The sequence below is a fragment of the Dromiciops gliroides genome, chromosome 3 (genome assembly GCF_019393635.1).
Source record: "Dromiciops gliroides isolate mDroGli1 chromosome 3, mDroGli1.pri, whole genome shotgun sequence".
Lineage (NCBI taxonomy): Eukaryota > Metazoa > Chordata > Mammalia > Microbiotheria > Microbiotheriidae > Dromiciops > Dromiciops gliroides.
The window spans coordinates 627,928,730-627,946,665 of NC_057863.1; the positions used below are offsets into that span (position 1 = coordinate 627,928,730).

Below are 17,936 nucleotides of genomic sequence, written 5' to 3' on the forward strand. Positions count from 1 at the left end.
CAGAATCACAAAGGAGTTAAGAGGTCATTAAGTCCAACACCCTCACTGGACAGATGAGGAAATTGAGGCAGATAGCGGTGAAGGCACTTGTAAAGTGTCTGAGGTTGGAGCTGAGCCCCAGTCCTCCTGACTCCAGGCATTGTCCACTCCTCTACAGTATTCATTCTGCCACTTGGCAACTCGATCGCTCTATGATGGTGAAATGTGTAAAACTATCTCAGATGCCACCACCATAATGGAGCTGCCTCACTTTACCTTGCCATTTCCTTAGCATCCAAACTACTGCCTTTGGTCCCTTCTCACTTCTGGGGCTGCTGCTGCTACTGAGAAGCTACTATAGCCACCAGCTCACTCACAAGCATTTTAGCACACTGAAAACTGGATCCTTAATTGGCCATTTTTTTCTTCTCCTACTTCCTAACACTGCTTCTTCCCCAAGGCCAAGATCTCTGTCTTAAACTTCTTTTGTACATGATTCTCCTCCTCCCCTCAGCCCACCTCCCAGGGAGAGTATGTGTGGAAGGGGTCCACCTGAGGTACATCCTTACTGCCACAAGCTGCTACACTTACCTGATCCTGCAGAAAAAGGGCTTCACTTGAGAATATTCATACTGGGAGGCTGCCAGAAACAAACACAAATTGCAAATGACCACCTCAAATAGGAATACCATAAAAGTTCTTTCTTCTTCTTACATCATCAATGATATATGTTCTTATACTGTCAGTCAAGAAAACAAAATGACTTTCAGAAAAGCATATCCACCCTTTAGACAGATATGTATGTTTTGTCAACAGACAATCTTGTCATGAGATTCATGTGAAAACCAGGTTTATGACAAGAGAAATGGACACCCATGGGAACCCAACCTATAATAGTGGGACAAAGGGAGGAGGGAATACCCGGAAAGGGCATAACATGGGAGGGGAAACAGTGCAGCAAAGGTATAGGAAACCAGCCCCATCCCCCCAGGAAGGGGGAGGCCAATGGCAAAAGCCACATTCTTTTCCCTTGGGAACTGCTAAATAAGATGATAGGAGGATCCCTTTATCTGCAGAAGCAGTATCCCAGCCTGACACAAAAAGCCGGTGCCTGTCTTGCCTCCCAAGAACACACAGGAAGTGCAGCTTGTGGTATAACAACAAATTATGTCAGCTCAGGGGGAGCTTCATTCTTGACATAGGGACTCCTGCATGCTCTGAAGTGAGTGTTTCTGGGAAATATGGCAACTCAAAAAGACAAGTTCAGGGGACCTCTTAACAGCCCCCACTCTCCCACCCCCGCTGGTCAAAGGCTTCCCCTGGGTATAACAATGACCAACAGAGAGCATACCAGGTAAAACAATACTGTGGATATCATGTTGTGATTGCCTGTTGACATTATGTAATATTATTATATATGATCTCCGTCTCTGTCACTCACACTCTCTCACACACACACACACACACACCCTTCTCTCATACTTTGGGGCCTAATCATCTCTTAGAAGAATTTCCACATAGCAGCAACAACTTTGCTTAATTAGGCAGTGATGGCTTCACACAGCAGCTAGTTACATGAATGACAATAAATTAGACCCATTAAAGAGACTCTGGATATAGAATGAACCCTAAGAATTCTAAGATTTTAGTACAGTGTCTGAAGTTCTAATCATTGCATTTCAAGCAAAACGGAGATTTGTCAGAGGTCTAGAGAAGGAAATCAAATGATCAAAGAAACACAAAGATTTCTGAATAAGGAGAAGCAAGAAACATTAGGACTCTGGTTTGCAAAGGCAAAGGAGGGAACATGAATGTTATTGATGAGCATATTTAGACCTGCTCAACAGATCCAAGAACACCAGAATTTGTAGCCATTCCTTAAAATTGGAATGAGGCAGTGGAATGATAACAAAGGGAAGAGCTCTTTTACAAAGCAGTGGCTAGGAGGTATAAAGAACCTGCTAATTCAATACCCTGGACTAGAAAAGATAAAGAAGTTTCAAGGTTTTAAAGAACTTCATTGATCACTGATCCATAAAAAGTTAATCAAGGAAAGCCAAACACATCTATGACAGATACAACCTCAAAGTTTTTTGAGGCAGTTACAGAGAATGGCTACACAAAATACCATATGGTGCCACTAAATGTCAAAGTTAAATGTTAAAAGTTAATGTTGGGGGCGGCTAGATAGCACAGTGGATAAAGCACTGGCCCTGGATTCAGGAGTACCTGAGTTCAAATCCGGACTCAGACACTTGACACTTACTAGCTGTGTGACCCTGGGCAAGTCACTTAACCCCCATTGCCCCACCAAAAAAAAAAAGTTAATGTTGGGGAGGGCTGCTAGGTGGCGCTGTGGATAGAGCACCAACCCTGGAGTCCTCCTGGACCCGAGTTCAAATCCAACCTCAGACACTTGACACTTATTAGCTGTGTGACCCTGGGCAAATCGCTTAACCCCAATTGCCCCCTCCCCAACACACACGTACATTAATGTCAAATTTTAAATTTTATGCATTTGTAGAGTTTCCATATTTATTTATATAAATATGTATTTATTATCCACATTCAAGATTTGCAGGTTTGAGATCCTTGGACCACACTACTGTAAAAGTATCATTAAAAATGAACAATAATACTCTATTATGATATGGATTTACAAATACACCAAACTGGTCCCAGAATCACTACTCTGCTAAGACACAGAATAGAAACTGAGTCCTATTTCCCAATACCAGAATTAGAAAGGTTCTCTACTGCAGAGCCAAGTTTCCTTAAGTAGAGGGCTGCTTCAAAGTGTCAGTGTTCTAGAGCTAGAAGGGACCCCTAGAGACCAGAGGCCAGGAGCTTCACTGTGTACATCTGGAGAGGGAGGCGTAGGTGGAGCGGAGTTTGGCTTTGCAAGCTTAAGCGTGACTCAGACTGGACTTTTAAATTTGAATCTTTAATATAGTGACACTGGTAATATCCTAGGGGCTCTTGATTTCCTCTATAGTTATTTGTACTTTTATGAAATCATGAAAATGTTCAAGGACACAGACTTGTTCCCAAACACTCAAATTTTAATTATTCCTTCAAGCTTCAAGGAGGGAGTGGAAGTCCAATGAAAGGATGATTTTACATGGAGGCTGGTGGACCTCATTCCATCAATACACTGCTTAAGTGAGAAGAAACCAGGAAAGAGGGTCAAAGTCTAGAAATTATCCAGAGGAAGGGACTCGGCTGCATGAATATCCCTAATGGAAACATACAGAAGTACCACAAAGCAGAGATTCAAGTAGTACGATGTAAGGCACAGACCTGAAGACCATCAGAGCTTTGAGGATAAGCTCTAAGAGGCAAAGACATGATAAATGGTAAGTAAAGGAAAGTCAGAAAAACTGGGGCAGATCATTGAGGAAGAGATGTAGAAGAGACACAGATCTGGGGAAGAACAGGAAAGCTATAGAGCCCTGAGCCTTAATTCAAGCACATTCAAAGCACCCCTATGAAAGGTACCATGCTGGACACTAAAGACTCCAAGATAAACAAACAATGACAGTGCCTGTCTTCCAGAAGCCTTTATAGTCAAACGAGAAAGAAGGCCAGAAGGTTACTGATGATGTTTAAAAGAATGATTTTTTTAAAATGCAGAAAATAAGTGGAAGGGTAATGAGATTTAATAGGAACACTTTAGAATGGTGGGAGTAGCTAAAAGAAAGAATAATTTTAGCCTAGAAAGAAAAGGACAACTTTCAAACAATTATGTAACGTTAGAAAAAGGACTGGTGGAAAATGTCCATAATTGAAAGAGTAAGTGTTCAACCCTATTTCCTGGCTCAAGGAAGGCCACAGTACTGCTGAAAAAGAAGGAAGCAGGAACTTGGGGAGAAACAGAAGACAATGAACTCCTAAAAATGCTTAGGAAGAGAAACCTTCACAAAGACAATGGAAAAAAACATCTTTTGAGGTGACTAAAAAAAAACCAATTAGTAATATAAAGACATGAAAAAAAGGACAAAAAGGCACTTTCTAGTTAGATCTTTCTAAAACAAGAAAATGGGTACATGTTTAAAAAAAAAAATCAGATAACCCTTAGAAGTTTAGGGACAAGAAAGAAAGGAAAAAGAGATTTCATACTGTGTTCAATCAGAATTTATGTAGAATTTAAAACCTATTTGAAGAGAAACAGAGGAAAAATGTTTCAATTGTACTGACCGAGATTTGAGGGCCCAAATTTCTGTTAGTTATATTTATAAGGTATATGCGATTGTAAGTTGACATTTGAGAGGGGTGTGCATGTGTATAAATACACACACATATGTATGTATGCAAAAATGGAATCAATCTAACAACAATCATAACAAATTTATCATCAGATTTTTACCCCATTTAAAAATCATTTAAAATACTTGCTCATTTCAGTACATCAGGTTCTCATGCATAGTATTATTGGTCTTACTATGCTGGATAGTCTGCTAAACATGTTCAGTTCTAAATTAATTAAAGACAAATGTATTCTTTTTCATTGGAATTAAGAGCCCCTCTCTTGTCACCTGTTTGGGTGCTGACATTCCAGAACGGAAGATGGGCTTGAACTGTATGTGCGTAGAACACCCTCACATCTTGAGGGGCGAGCAGCTCAACAAATGGGAGGGATGCCAGGGAATTCTTCTTACAGTTCAAGATAAGAGTGGCCTGCTCCGAAACATGTACCAACTTTCCCGACAGAAACGAAAAAACTGCCACAAAGGTATCCTATCAAAGACATTTTAAAAGTACACACATTTAACCTTTACAAGCAATAGCCATCATTAAGGTAATTTTCTTTGACAATTTATGACAAGCAGCTACAAACTTAATTGTAGAAAATTCTAAACCAGCACTGTAACACTTGAGTTGTCTGACATCTCAATCCCCACCTACCCATGACTTCAATGATGCAGACACTCAAGATTCAGAAGCTCCTTCCTCTAAAAGCTCATCAGTAACTCACTTATAAGCTGCTCTCCTAGAGAGGTCCTTTGGGAACTGACAGGTTAAGTGACTTGTCCATGGTCACACCATATGTGTAAGAGGTGAGACAGAACTCATTCTGTCCTGGAACTGCACAAGGGATGTCCCTTTATCTACCAAACAACACACAGATGCTTTAAAGTAATCTGTCTTTAAATGTTGCATCCAGGTCCAGCTCCCTTCACATGCAGGGCTGCCTTCTCTCAAATTAACACTCCAACACTGGGTTCAGAGGGTCAAACAGCTATCCCTGACAAGCCCTCCATCACGGAATCTGGACAAAATTTCTATCTTTCACTGTTACCTTCTTCAGTCACCTCACTTGTGCTTGCCTCCCCAGCCACTATTTCTATTCTTACCACACCATGTTTAAAAGGCACATACTGGGCACCCAATAAATGCATGCTGAAGGACCTCTGTTATACTAAGAGGGTAGCACTAAATCCATTCCCTTTATTTTAAACTGAAATTGGGCTATAATTTCAAAATACCATGGCGACATGCATTGATTTCCAGAATATCAAACAACGTACAAGGTAAGGGGAAGCTCAAGTTTTTTTTTAGTATGAAGAGATTCTCTATAATGAAATACAGTTTCATCTGTTTTGTTTTTAAGGTTACAATAACAGCTAGAAACAAAGTTATTCTATAAATTGTTTTTAAATCCTGAAGAATAAGGGAACTAAAACTGACATAAATGAAAATGATTATTATAGCAGCATAAAATCCAGCTGTGAAATGAAGACAATGGCCACCTTGTTGAAATGATTTTTCTCCATTTTCCTTAATGGTAAACTTAGGCATAAAGTCTATGGACTCCACTGTAAACAAGACAAATTGCCCATGTAACATACTCTGGGCGTTTAGACTCTCTGGCAATGGAAGAAGCACCTTTATATGGGCTTTCTCCCATTAGGTTACAATTTTTAAAACTTGCAGTTTATTCTAGTGTAAAAATCCATTTGTAGACTAAGTCCTGGAAAGGCTGAAGAGAGGGATGGTGTAGATTCCGGACCACTTACTGTGTTTTTAGATGTATGTTCTGAAGCAATGGTAGCCAGCTCCTCGAGGCTGTACTTAGTCACATCTGCTTGGTGTACTCCACTGGGTCCAAGGAGCTGGAAAAACTCATTGTTGGCTGAGAACAAGAGAAATTTTTCTGTAAGTGGGACAATGAAGATATTGATCGTTTTTACAATCTATTCTTTGAGCTATGTTTTCTCTTATAAAAAATTAATGTCTTATGATTATGAGACCATCCTACTACATAATAAATTTGCTTTACATAGTGATTTATTATTAGAAACATATAAACCCAGTGATATGTTTAAAGCAAATGCACAAACGGAAACTTTGATGGTTTCTTCAATGGAAAGATTTCCTTATGAAAATCTTCTAGATCATACAAAGAACATGCCACAAACACATTTCATTTCCAACAAAAGAAAGCAGGCTCTGTATTACTTTTACTGCTGGAATTAGATCTGTAAAGATGCAAAAGTTATATTATAGAGGTTGTGTACCTTAAAAACACATTTTGAGAAAAAAATTTAGAAAGAAAATAGGAGAGTGGTACTAGCAGTTTATTTTTTATATAATTACTAATTAACTGAAGTTCTATTTTTTGAAAAGTTTTTATACTTGAACAAAATGTAAATTAAAAATCAGTATTTCTAAAAAAAATATATATCACTGAAAAACCCCCTTCATCTTTTGTCAGACAAAATATTTGATATTAATCATGCTCTTACTCATCCAATGTGCTTCATGATATCAATGCATTTGGTTCATTCTGTACACTCTGAACCCATGGCAACAACTCTGGTGGAGCTGAGGCTTACATGGAGCTGGACTAACTATTCCCTTTTATCTTGAGTCAGCTCTACCTTGAACGCTGTGTACGCAGTGAAGGGCATAATTGAGGGCATCAAGAATACTGGGTTTATGATTTTTCTCGGAGGGGAAATACTTTTTCATTTCTCGGACCACCATCGTAAGTTCTTCAGAAGTCTTATTTCGATCTTGTTGCTCACTGAAAGACAATAAAAGGTAAAGGTCCATCTTTAAGGGATTTATCTTCCTTGATGAACTGACGTTTCATCACTGACACAGAGTGGACTCTCCCCTCCCTCCTGGCTTCTACTCCTTTGCCACTAACCACAGGCCTCCATTTTCTACTATTCACTTTTTATATCTACTCCTTATTAGCTTAATTTCCCCAGATCTTCACATCCCATGAGACTGTCTCAATCCCAGGTTTTTCTTTTCTAAAAATGAAAATCTGGTCCCTTTTGTTCTTTCCTCTTGGATGACAAAGAATGAAAACTGATCAAAATAAAAGCCAACTCACCTGTTGCTGTTGGTGCCAGCTTTGCCTTGCCGTTTGAAGCCTTGTTTCCACATCTCATCGGATTCTTTATCAAAAGAATCCAGCCCACTGGACTCTTCTGGTCCATTAAATTCATTTCCACTGGAGTCAATGCCATCGGACTTACTGCTCTGCATTTCTAGGCCTTTATGATGGATATTCTTCTCTGGCTTCTAACTACCGATGGCTCTGAGTGAATGGGTTCTCTATTTTGGAATCAGCAATGATGATGATCCAGTTCTCATTTTGGTCCAAGCCATCACCTAACACAACATTTTCTGTCACAGCTGACTGGCAAAATGTGACGTAAGTAATTAATTGTTGCCATTCACTGGGGGAAATTTTTTTCTAGACTTGCTATTATCCATAATAAAGAACTCCAGTGTCTTATCATTCCACTAAAGTGTAATGACTCCAATCTAAAAAAAAAAAAAATCAAAGGAAAAAAAAACAAATTGGGAAGTAAAACAGGAGTTTAATACCTGAAACCAAGATGAAAATGTTAGCAGCTCCTCTCAGAGACACAGGCAAGCATTCAACTTTATAGGATCATGAAATCCTGGAGCTAGGAGAACCTCAATGGGATGATAAAGCTAATGCCCCAAGAGATTCAGCAACTTTCCTAAGGTCACTTGGCTAGTAAAAAGCAGGCCTGGGACCCAGGTCCTAGGACCAAATCAAGGATCTTTTCCATTGTACCTGAATATCTTCTTCCAATGTAGTCAGGGTTTGAAACCCAGACCACCTCGCTCCAAATTCAAGTACCAATCCCGTGCAGGCAGTGTCCACTAGGCATCTACTGTAGTACTAGGCTAGATGCTAGGGTGCAAAGACAAAACAGAACACAGAAAAATCATCCTTGTTTTCAAGGGCGAGGTGTGTAAGGGTAATAATTCCATGCTGAAAGGGTAAGTATTTGGGGTCTGAACCTGTGATTTCATTGGCAGAGGCAATGCTAGAAGGTACACATCTAGTATTTGGTCAGTGGTCAAGAGAGTTGCCTGGGGGCACTGCCTTGTCAGCAGATTACACACACCTGTTGTGCTTGAGTCATTTCAGTCCTGTCCAACTCGACTCTTTGTGACTCCATTGGTGGTTTTCTTGGCAGAGATACTAGAATGGTTTGCCATTTCCTTCTCCAGTTCATTTTAAAGATGAGAAAATTGAGGGTGAAGTGACTTGCCCAGGGTCACACAGCTAGTAAGTATGTGAGGCTGGATTTGAACTCAGGACTTCTTGACTCCAGGCCTGGTGCTCCATTCACTGTACCACTCAGCTGCCCCCCCACACACTAGGTGACACACAACTGCTATGTGTCAGAGACAGGATTTGAACCCAGATCTTAAAATCATAGGATCAAAAATCTAGAGCTGAAGGGGACCTCTGCGGTCATCTGGTACAACTCCTTTATCTTATGAATGAATTTAAAAAAACATGTACTAAGTACTTCCTCTGTGCCAGGCATCACACTAAAAAATGGAGATGCAGTGGCACAGAAACTGAAACCCACGGAGGTTAAAAGTGACTTGCCCAAGGTCACATAGGGAGTCGGTATCCCAAGTGTGACTTGAAACCTAGTCCCCTGGCTCCAGCATTGCCAGCAGATAGGAGTCATTGGGAAAACCTTCCCGCAGGACACTGTGCCCATCCAATCCTCCTCCAAACTCCCCTATTTCTGCCCCACTGTCCTTCTTGTAACCCAGATTTCCAATGTGGAGTAATACTTGTCTTTCCTTTCTCAATTCCCATATCCAGTTAGTTGCCAGCTCTTGGTCAACTCTAACTCTGTAAGATATCTCGCATCCATCCTCCTGATCATGAGATTTAGAGGGACTTTGGAGGCTACTTGGAAGCAGCTGCCTACAGTCAGGAAGATCTGAGTTCAAATCCAACTTTAGACACTTACTAGCTGTGTGATCCTGAGCAAGACACTTAACCTCTGTCTTTATCCACTGGGGAAGGAAATGGCAAAATATTCCAGTATCTTTGCCAAGAAAACCCCACAGACAACACTGGCATTCTATGGTCCACAGGGTCACAGAGAACTGGACAAGACTAAACAACAACAACAACAGAGATCATACAATCCAATCCCCTCAGTTTAAAGATAAGGAAAGTACAGAACGGATAAGTGACTTTGCCATTTGAAAACAGATCTTCCTGTCTCCAAATCACCGGGCTCTATCTATCCTTTCTACTGATCATCTCCTAAATCCCCACTCAATCGATCACTCTCATCTCCCTGCTCCTAGTTAACTGCACCTTACTAGTCCTCCCCCCTCCTTCCTTCTAAAATTATCTCCTGTTGACACTGTCTACAATGTATGTACCTAGTGATGAGCACGATGCCTCCCTATCTTGGACTGGGAGCTCCCTGGGAGCTGGGACTGTCTTTTGCTTTTTTTTTGTATCTCTGCCACTTCACACAGACTGGCCTGGTACACAGTAGGTACTTGATAGATGCTCACTGCCCAGCTCCTGGAGGGCAGAGGCCATGCTTTTGTCCTCCTTTATATCCCAATGTTTAGGACAGAGGCTAGTACACAGTAGGTACTCAATAAATGATCACTGCCCAGCTCCTGGAGGGCAGAGGCCATGCTTTTGTCCTCCTTTATATCCCAATGTTTAGGACAGAGGCTAGTACACAGCAGGCACTCAATAAATGATCACTGCCCAGCTCCTGGAGGGCAGGGGCCATCCACACTTTTGTCTTTCTTTAATATCCCCAATGTTTAGGACAGAGACTGGTACACAGTAGGCACTCAATAAATGCTCACTGCCCAGCTCCTGGAGGGCAGAGGTCATGCTTTTGTCCTCCTTTATATCCTAATGTTTAGGACAGAGACTGGTACACAGTAGGCACTCAATAAATGCTCACTGCCCAGCTCCTGGAGGGCAGAGGTCATGCTTTTGTCCTCCTTTATATCCTAATGTTTAGGACAGAGACTGGTACACAGTAGGCACTCAGTAAATGCTTACTGCCCGGCTCCTGGCTATTTGTTGCCTTTCTTTGCACCCCCAGCCTCTGGCACACAAAGAGCGTTTAATAAATGCTTGCGGCCGCCGGCGATCATTCCAGTCTCCCCGATACGCGTCCCCAAGTTAGAAGGCGACCGTGGTTTAAGCAGAGGCGGCAGGAGGACACGGGGGGCCGGGACGGAGCGGCCCCACCTGGGGAGGCTGCAGGCAAAAGTTACCCGGGCTGTCGGAAAGGACGAGACCCGCCCTCTCCCCTCGGTGGGGGGCTTCTCACCTGAGCCTCGGGCAGCCGCTTCCCCGCCACCTCAAGTTCAAGGGCAACTTGTTTCCCCGCTGGGCTCTGGGGGCGGTTACGTAACCCGCCCCCACCCCCAACCCCCCGCCTCCAGGGGGGTTCCCTACCCAGCTCCCCGCCCGAAGCGCTTTAAGGGGGGAGCGAAGCGCTTCGAGGTGGGCGTGACCGAACAGCGACCCCGGCTTGTCCGGACCCCAGCCCTCGCGCGGAGACGCTCACTCACCCTCCCGGCCGCCGCCGCCGCCGCCGCTTGGCCCCCCGCGCGCCTCCGCCCTCCCTCGGCCCTGGCTCTCTCGCGCTGGCCCCGCGCGCAGGTCTCGGGGCCAGCCGCGTGCCGCGGGGCCGCCCCCCCCCCCCCCACGCGAACGCCCTCCTGCAACGTGACCGGTCCCCGCCCCCGCCGCGCATCATTGGAAGCTGAGCCCAGCCCCGGGCGTTTCCATTGGCCAGGAGGAGGAGCCTGCGGTGGGAGGCTCTGGTTACATAACTGGGCTTGAGGCCCCCCAAATCCTATTACATAACCTCCGGGAGGGGCAGGGCGAGAGGCGCCTTTCGGCCAATCCTGTTAAGCCGGTGGGCGGGGCGTAGGCGGTGGAGTCCGCGAGGGAGGCGTGGTCCTGATAGGCACGAGTCAGGTATCCTGCTGCCGCACGGGGCTTAGACGGTGATAGGCGGAGACAGGACGTGATAGGGCGGGGCAGTTGTCACTCATAGGTGGAGGCGGGTGAGGGACAGGTGAGGGCTGGGGTGAGTGATGGGAGGAGACCTGCTTAGGATGCTGGACGCCCGAAGAAACGTGGAGAGGATTTGATTTGCGGGCGGGGCGGCGTTCAAGTTGTCCCCTCTAGGACTGGGGCCAGAGGCGCTGGGGCTTCGCCACTGTTGATGGTCCTTGCTTGCCTGGAAGGAAGGCGGACGCATTGGGGATGGGGTTAGAGGCGTGCATGCGCCCCCTTTCCTACATATATCCCTCTATTAAAAATGTTTTATTTTTCAATTAGCAATTATTTTCTCTCTCCCCCTCATTGAAAAGGGAAAAAAAATCTTGCAACAAATTTGCATACTTGAGTTACTGTCCTCATCCAAAAACGTATCCATTCCCCCGCCCTGTGTCGGGAGATGGGCAACATAGTTCTTCCCAAATTCTCTGGAATCATTATTCTTCATGCCAGCGTCGGTTAGCTTCAGGCCACCTCAACCCAGGTGTCACATCGTCCCGGAAGCTCCGATCCTCACCTGTTCCCTTTATTACTGCTCCTTCCCTCCTCGATCAAGTATTATTTACTTATCTGTATTCCCCTTCCCGACCTATTACTTATCATAGGGTCCTGTGTCTCGAACAGGAGGGGATCTCGGACTTAGCCCAATTCCTTCGTTAAGTGAAGAAACCAACACCCAGGGAGAGTAAAGGCATCACCCAACATCTCACAGGCAGATGGACAGGATTTGAAGTCCGGTTCGCTCTTGCTCCAAAGGCAGTGCTCTCACCTGTACCCCACTGCCTTTGGCCGCTCCTTCTCATTCTCCTCTACTCGATCCATCCCTTCCTCCAGGTCACTGCCTTCCAAGCATGGGAAACCTCCCATTCTCTGCCATTGGCCCCATTCTCTTCAGTCTCTGCGCTTTCTTCCCATGATCCCATCAGCTCCCTTTGGTTCTATTATTATCCATTATTGTTATTATTATTATTATTATTCAGGGGACTCCCAAATCTATAATCCATCTCTTATCTCTCTCCTGAACTCGTTCCCTCTTGCCTGCTGGACAGCTCCAACTAACCATCCACAAGGCTCCTTAAAGTCAACACATCAGGAACAGAAATCATTCCCCTCTCAAAGCCGTTCCTCCACCAAACCTCCTCATTCTGTTCAGGACATCTCTGTTCTTCTTATTACCCACATTTTCAGCTTTGTTGCTTTTTCCTTTGTTCCTCAAGCCCCATATAGACTCAAGTCCTATTCATCTCCATCACACTTATTGCATACATCCCCTTCTCTTCACACACAGCCCCTACCCTAATTTAGGCTTTCATCACCTCTTCCCTTGGTTTCCTGTAAGGGGCTCCTAATTGGTTTCTTTCTCTTCAGTCTTAATTGATCCTCCATACAGTAGCCGAATTGATAGTCTTAAAGCACGAGTCTAACTATGTCATTTCCCAGTTCAACAAGCGTCAGTGCTTTTAAGATAAAAACCACAAACAAAGAAAAACACACAGCCTGGCATTACAGCTCTCCATGATATAATCTCCACCTACCTTTCCAGTATACACACATATACACCCATACATATGGATATGGATATAGATACAGGTGTATACTCATCAGAACTCTCTCTTCCAGTCAAACTGGCTTATTGACAGTTCCCTGAATGTGGCATTGCAAAGCTCACCTTCATGTTTGTCTGCTTTGGCTTGTCTGGAATGTGCTCCCTACTCACTTACACATTGAGAATCCCTAAGCTATCTTTAAAGCATAGTTCAGATTCTGCCTCCTACACATAGTATCTCCTGGTCCCAAGTTCTTGGCACCTTTTCTCTCTTGAAATGTCTTTGAAGTACTTTGCATTTGCAATACTTTGCTTTTACCTCCTTTTATAAGTGTAGACTCCCAGTGAAATGGAAGCTTACTGAGGCCTTGGATAGTTCCATTTTTGTCTTTGTAGCCTTAGCTTCTGGCACATAGTGGGTACTTAATAAGTATTTCCCTCAGTGGAATTAAACTGAATGTTGTATATCTACTAGTAAACTATAGGAAAGGAACAAGCATTTATTAAGCTCCTACTATGTACCAGGCCTGGATTCAGGAAGACTTGTCTTCTTGAGTTCAAATCTGGCCTCACGTAGTAGCTGTATGACCCTGGGAGAGTCCTTTAACTCTTTGCCTCAGTTTCCTCTTCTGCAAAATGAGCTGGAGAAAGAAAGAGCAAACCACTCCAGCATCTTTGCAAGAAACCCCCAAATGAGGTCACAGAGAGTCAGATGCAGCTGAAATGACTCAATAACAACAAAATGTGCCAGGCACTGTGTTAAGTACTTATAAATATCATTTTATTTGATCCTCACCACCACCCTGGAAGGGAAGTGCTATTATTATCCTCATTTTACAGATGAGGAAACTGAGGCAGACACAGGTGAAGTGTCTTTTCCAAGGTAACATAGCTAATGTGTCTGAAACAGGATTTGAACTACAACTTCAAGTCTAGCAGCCTCCCATACAAGCCTTTTGAGAACACCCCAAATAATATTTATGGGACAGCAAGGACAAAAGCCTCATAACTAGATAGTATGAGTTGGTTGCAATATGCATTATTGTCAGGAGTATTCACATCTTTAAGATCACAGAGAAATCAAAGGAACTGGATTCAGACCAAAGGATTGTTGTAGACACAGCATACTCAAGATTGTACAAAGCATTTGAAAAAAAAAGTATCATTTGATCTTTGTGGACAAGATAGAGACAAGGGTACTGTCAGATGCACTGGAACTGGAGGAATGACAAGACCCACAATTAGCCTTTAGTTTGGCTAATGCCAATTTGGAGCGAGGTTTCCAGTAACATGTCCCATGGATCTGTCTGTGGTTTTGTTCTTTTCAAGTCACTGATGAGAAAATTAGATGAAGGCATAGATTGTATGCTCCTCAAATTTGCAGATGACATGAATGTGGAATTTGTCAGGGGGTAGACAATCAGATGTTTTATCTGAGAGCAAGGACCCTAAAAGAGCTTGATATCTTGGAATGATGGGCAGACTCAGATAAAATGTAATAAAAGTAATTATGCGTCTAGGCTTGGCTTTAAAAAATCAACTTAATAATTCAGGTCAACAAGCATTTATTAAATGTTTGTTATGTGGTGCTAGGTGATGGGGATACAAAGACAATAACTAAATAGTTCCTACTCTCAGTGAACTTACATTCTACTGAAGGAAAACAACATATACCAAGATAAATAAATATAAATAAACACAAAATAATATTGTGGGAGAGAGGGAACTAAAGTCCAGGGCACTCGGGAAAGGCTTTGTGTAGTTGGCACATAAACTGAAACTGGAAGGGAACTAGGGATGGTGAAAGTATGGCTAGTTAACGCTTTCTGTGAAAAAGATCTGAGGGGCATAGTTCCCCACTGCTTTTCAGAATGGCTTTCTTTTTTTTTTCCCCAGTGGGCAGTGGTTGGGAGCAGTAGAGAAAACAAATGTTTGTTAATTTTTAAAAATGGAAAAATAAAAATGCTTTAAATTTAAAAAATAAAAAAAAATTAGTTTTATTCAGCTGTACATTCAGTAGGAACCAGTACTGTTGACTTCCTGCTCCCTTCTCCCAACCATCTCCTTTTCCATTTCATCTGAGGTTTGATGGTCAGTTTCCAGAATGCAGGGAGTGATAACACCACTGGATTCTGCCTTGGTCAGAGGACAAATTCTGCCTTTAGTTCCAGTGTCCTTTAGAAAGGACACTGATGAGCTGGGGTGGACAATCAAATAGCTCCCTGTGGTGTCTATGAACTATGGAATGCCCTTCGTAATAACCAGGTTCCTGTCTATCTTTCCTAGCTTATTACATATGATTTTCTTTCGTGCACTCGGTAGTTCATCCAAACTCTTTTTCTTGCTGTTCTTCACATATGACGTTCTGTCTCCCACACCTTTGCATAGCTTGTCTCCCATGTCTGGAATGCACTTTCTCCTCACTCCTGCCTTGTAGAATCCTTAGCTTCTTTCAGTGCTCTGTTTAAACACCACCTCCCACATGAGCCCTTTCCTGAGGACTGCAGCTACTAGTGCTTCTACTTGTCCCTCACCCCACCACAGTTACCTTGCATTAACTTTTTTGGGGGGAGGTAATCAGGGTTAAGTGACTTGCTCAGGGTCACACAGCAAGTGTCTGAGCCAGAATTTGAACTCAGGTTAACTTTTTATATAGTTTGTATTACATTTTATCTCAGAGGAGAGTGTAAGCTTATCAAGGGCAAAAACTTTCTTTTTTCTCTGTGTAATTTCAGTACATAGCATAGTAGCTGGCACACAGTTGGCATTTAATAAATGCTTATTGATTAACTGACTGCAATATAAATATTGGTTAAAGGAACTGAGGGTGTTTAACCTAGGGAAGAGAGGACATAGAGGGCTTCAAATTTGTTAAGGGTTGTCATGTTGAAGGAGGAATATTAGACTTGTTCTGGATCAGGAGGAAGAATAAGGAATGATGGGTAGTAGTTTGAAAACAATACGTTTTAGGCTTCACTAGAGGAAAAACTTCTTAATAATTAAAGTATCAACAACTAAACAGGGCCGCCTCACAATGAGTTGCCCAACATTGGAGGTCTTCTAACAGAGGTCATGGAATATTGTAGAGGGGATTCCTGCTCAGGTACAGGGTAGAACGTCTCTTACAGAAGTGAGGGTCTTTAAAAATAGTGGGTTTTTGTTATAAATGTTGCAGTTATCAGCAAATGCAAAAATTCAATATACAAATACAAAGAACAAGAAATGTTTAAGATATCATGAACGTATTACAGTCTTTTAAAATACATTTTAAATTTAACAAGGTAGTATCAAAATTTCTGTTTGTATACCTTTCTGTACTTCTTTTTGTATTCTTTTTGGGAGCTGAACAAAATTCTGTTGGTGCTCCTTTTTTTTTTTTTTGTATGCCTGTCACTATTCATTAATTCATATTCTCTACTCCCATCAAAGTCCTCCCTTGTAACCAATCTATGTCTATATGGTCTCTCTCTCTTTTCTCTCTCTGTCTCCCTCACTCTCTCTGTTCTTTCTTTCCTCCCTTCCCCCTCCATCCTTCCCTTACTCCCTTTCCTTCCCTCCCTCCCTCCCTCTTGCTCTCTTTCTCCCCCCACATTTACAAATTGGCCACACTCAAAACTGCTGTCTCCTTCTGTGCATCATTTCTGTACCAGAAGGTGGGTGGTGTGCTTCATCACCAGTACTCTGAAATTGTGGCTGGGTATTCCTTGGATCAGAGTTCTGAAGTATTTTTTTCCCAGTCATTTCCTTTATATTATTGTGGCCATTGTGTAAACTGTTTTCCTGCTTCAACTCTTTGTCAGTTCAAATAAGTATCTCCATGTTTCCCTGAATTTGTCATTTCTTAACACTGCAATAATATTCCATTATATTCACAAAACAACTTGTTCAGCCATTCCCCAATTGGTGGGCAACCCATTTGGTTTCCAGTTTCTTGCTACAACAAAAAAATACTGCTATACATGTTCTTGTACACAAGGTCCTTACCCTCTGAGGGCGTATATGGCTATTAGTGGACTCATTGGGTATAGTTCCAATTTGTTTTCCAGAATGGTCTGACCAATTCACAGCTCTACCTGATCATGCATTAGAGTAACAGTTCTCCTGTTTTCCCTCCAACAATCAATATTTTCCTCTTTTGTTAACTTTATTAATTTAATGAGGTAGGTGGGGCAGCTAGGTGGTGCAGTGGATAGAGAACCAGCCCTGGAGTCAGGAGTACCTGAGTTCAGGTCCAGCCTCAGACACTTAACACTTACTAGCTGTGTGACTCTGGGCAAGTCACTTAACCCCAATTGCCTCACTAAAAAAAAAAAAATTTATGAGGTAGAACCCCAGAGTTGTTCTAATTTTCCTTTTGCATGAGAAAGTGTAGCATTTTTTCATGTGGTTGTTGATATCTTGTGTTTTTTTTCTTTCATTTGAGAACTAGGTGCTCAAATCCTTTGACTATGTGTCTGTTAGAGAATGGCTTCTTTTTATATAATTTATCAATTCTTTATTTCTCTTGGGATATCAGACCTTGTTACTTATAATAATATTTGTTATATAATATTATTATTCTTATTATATGTTAGAAGAATTTGCTAGTTTCCCAAATTCTTTCCCCTATAATTCTAATGACATTTATTTTGCTTGTGCAAAAGCTTTTAAAAATTTTTACATGGGGGGCGGCTAGGTGGCGCAGTGGATAAAGCACCAGCCCTGGATTCAGGACTCCCTGAGTTCAAATCTGGCCTCAGACACTTGACACTTACTAGCTGTGTGACCCTGGGCAAGTCACTTAACCTCCATTGCCCTGCAAAAAAAAAAAAAATTTTTTTTACATGATCAAAATTGTATATGAGGCAGCAAGACAGGGAAATTTATAGAGTGCTAGAATTGGAGTCATGAAGACTTGTTTTCAAATCCTGCTTCATACACTTCCTGGCTGTGTGACCATGGATAGGTAATTTAACTCTTTTCTACCTCAGTTTTTTCATCTGTAAAAGGGGGATAATAGCACCTATCCAGGGTTGTGAAGATAAAATGAGATATTTGTAAATCACTTTGTACACC

At 42.4% G+C, this 17,936-nt stretch overlaps 1 protein-coding gene across 8 annotated transcripts in view; it reads right to left on the reverse strand.

Moving 5' to 3' along the window:
* PER3 (period circadian regulator 3) overlaps nt 1–10,957 on the reverse strand; it is a 36,899-nt gene extending 25,942 nt beyond the window's left edge. For 2 of the 8 annotated variants that reach the window (XM_043996957.1, XM_043996958.1), the window contains exons 1-6: nt 8,042–8,478; nt 7,325–7,761; nt 6,861–7,006; nt 5,997–6,112; nt 4,515–4,716; nt 571–619 (exon numbers count right to left, since the gene is read on the reverse strand). In XM_043996957.1, the coding sequence (XP_043852892.1) occupies nt 571–619; nt 4,515–4,716; nt 5,997–6,112; nt 6,861–7,006; nt 7,325–7,479 (668 nt within the window). In that variant the 5' untranslated portion in view covers nt 7,480–7,761; nt 8,042–8,478. The other 6 variants (XM_043996952.1, XM_043996953.1, XR_006355734.1 and 3 more) reach the window with 6 other exon arrangements.
* Between the last annotated feature and the right edge of the window lie 6,979 nt (nt 10,958–17,936).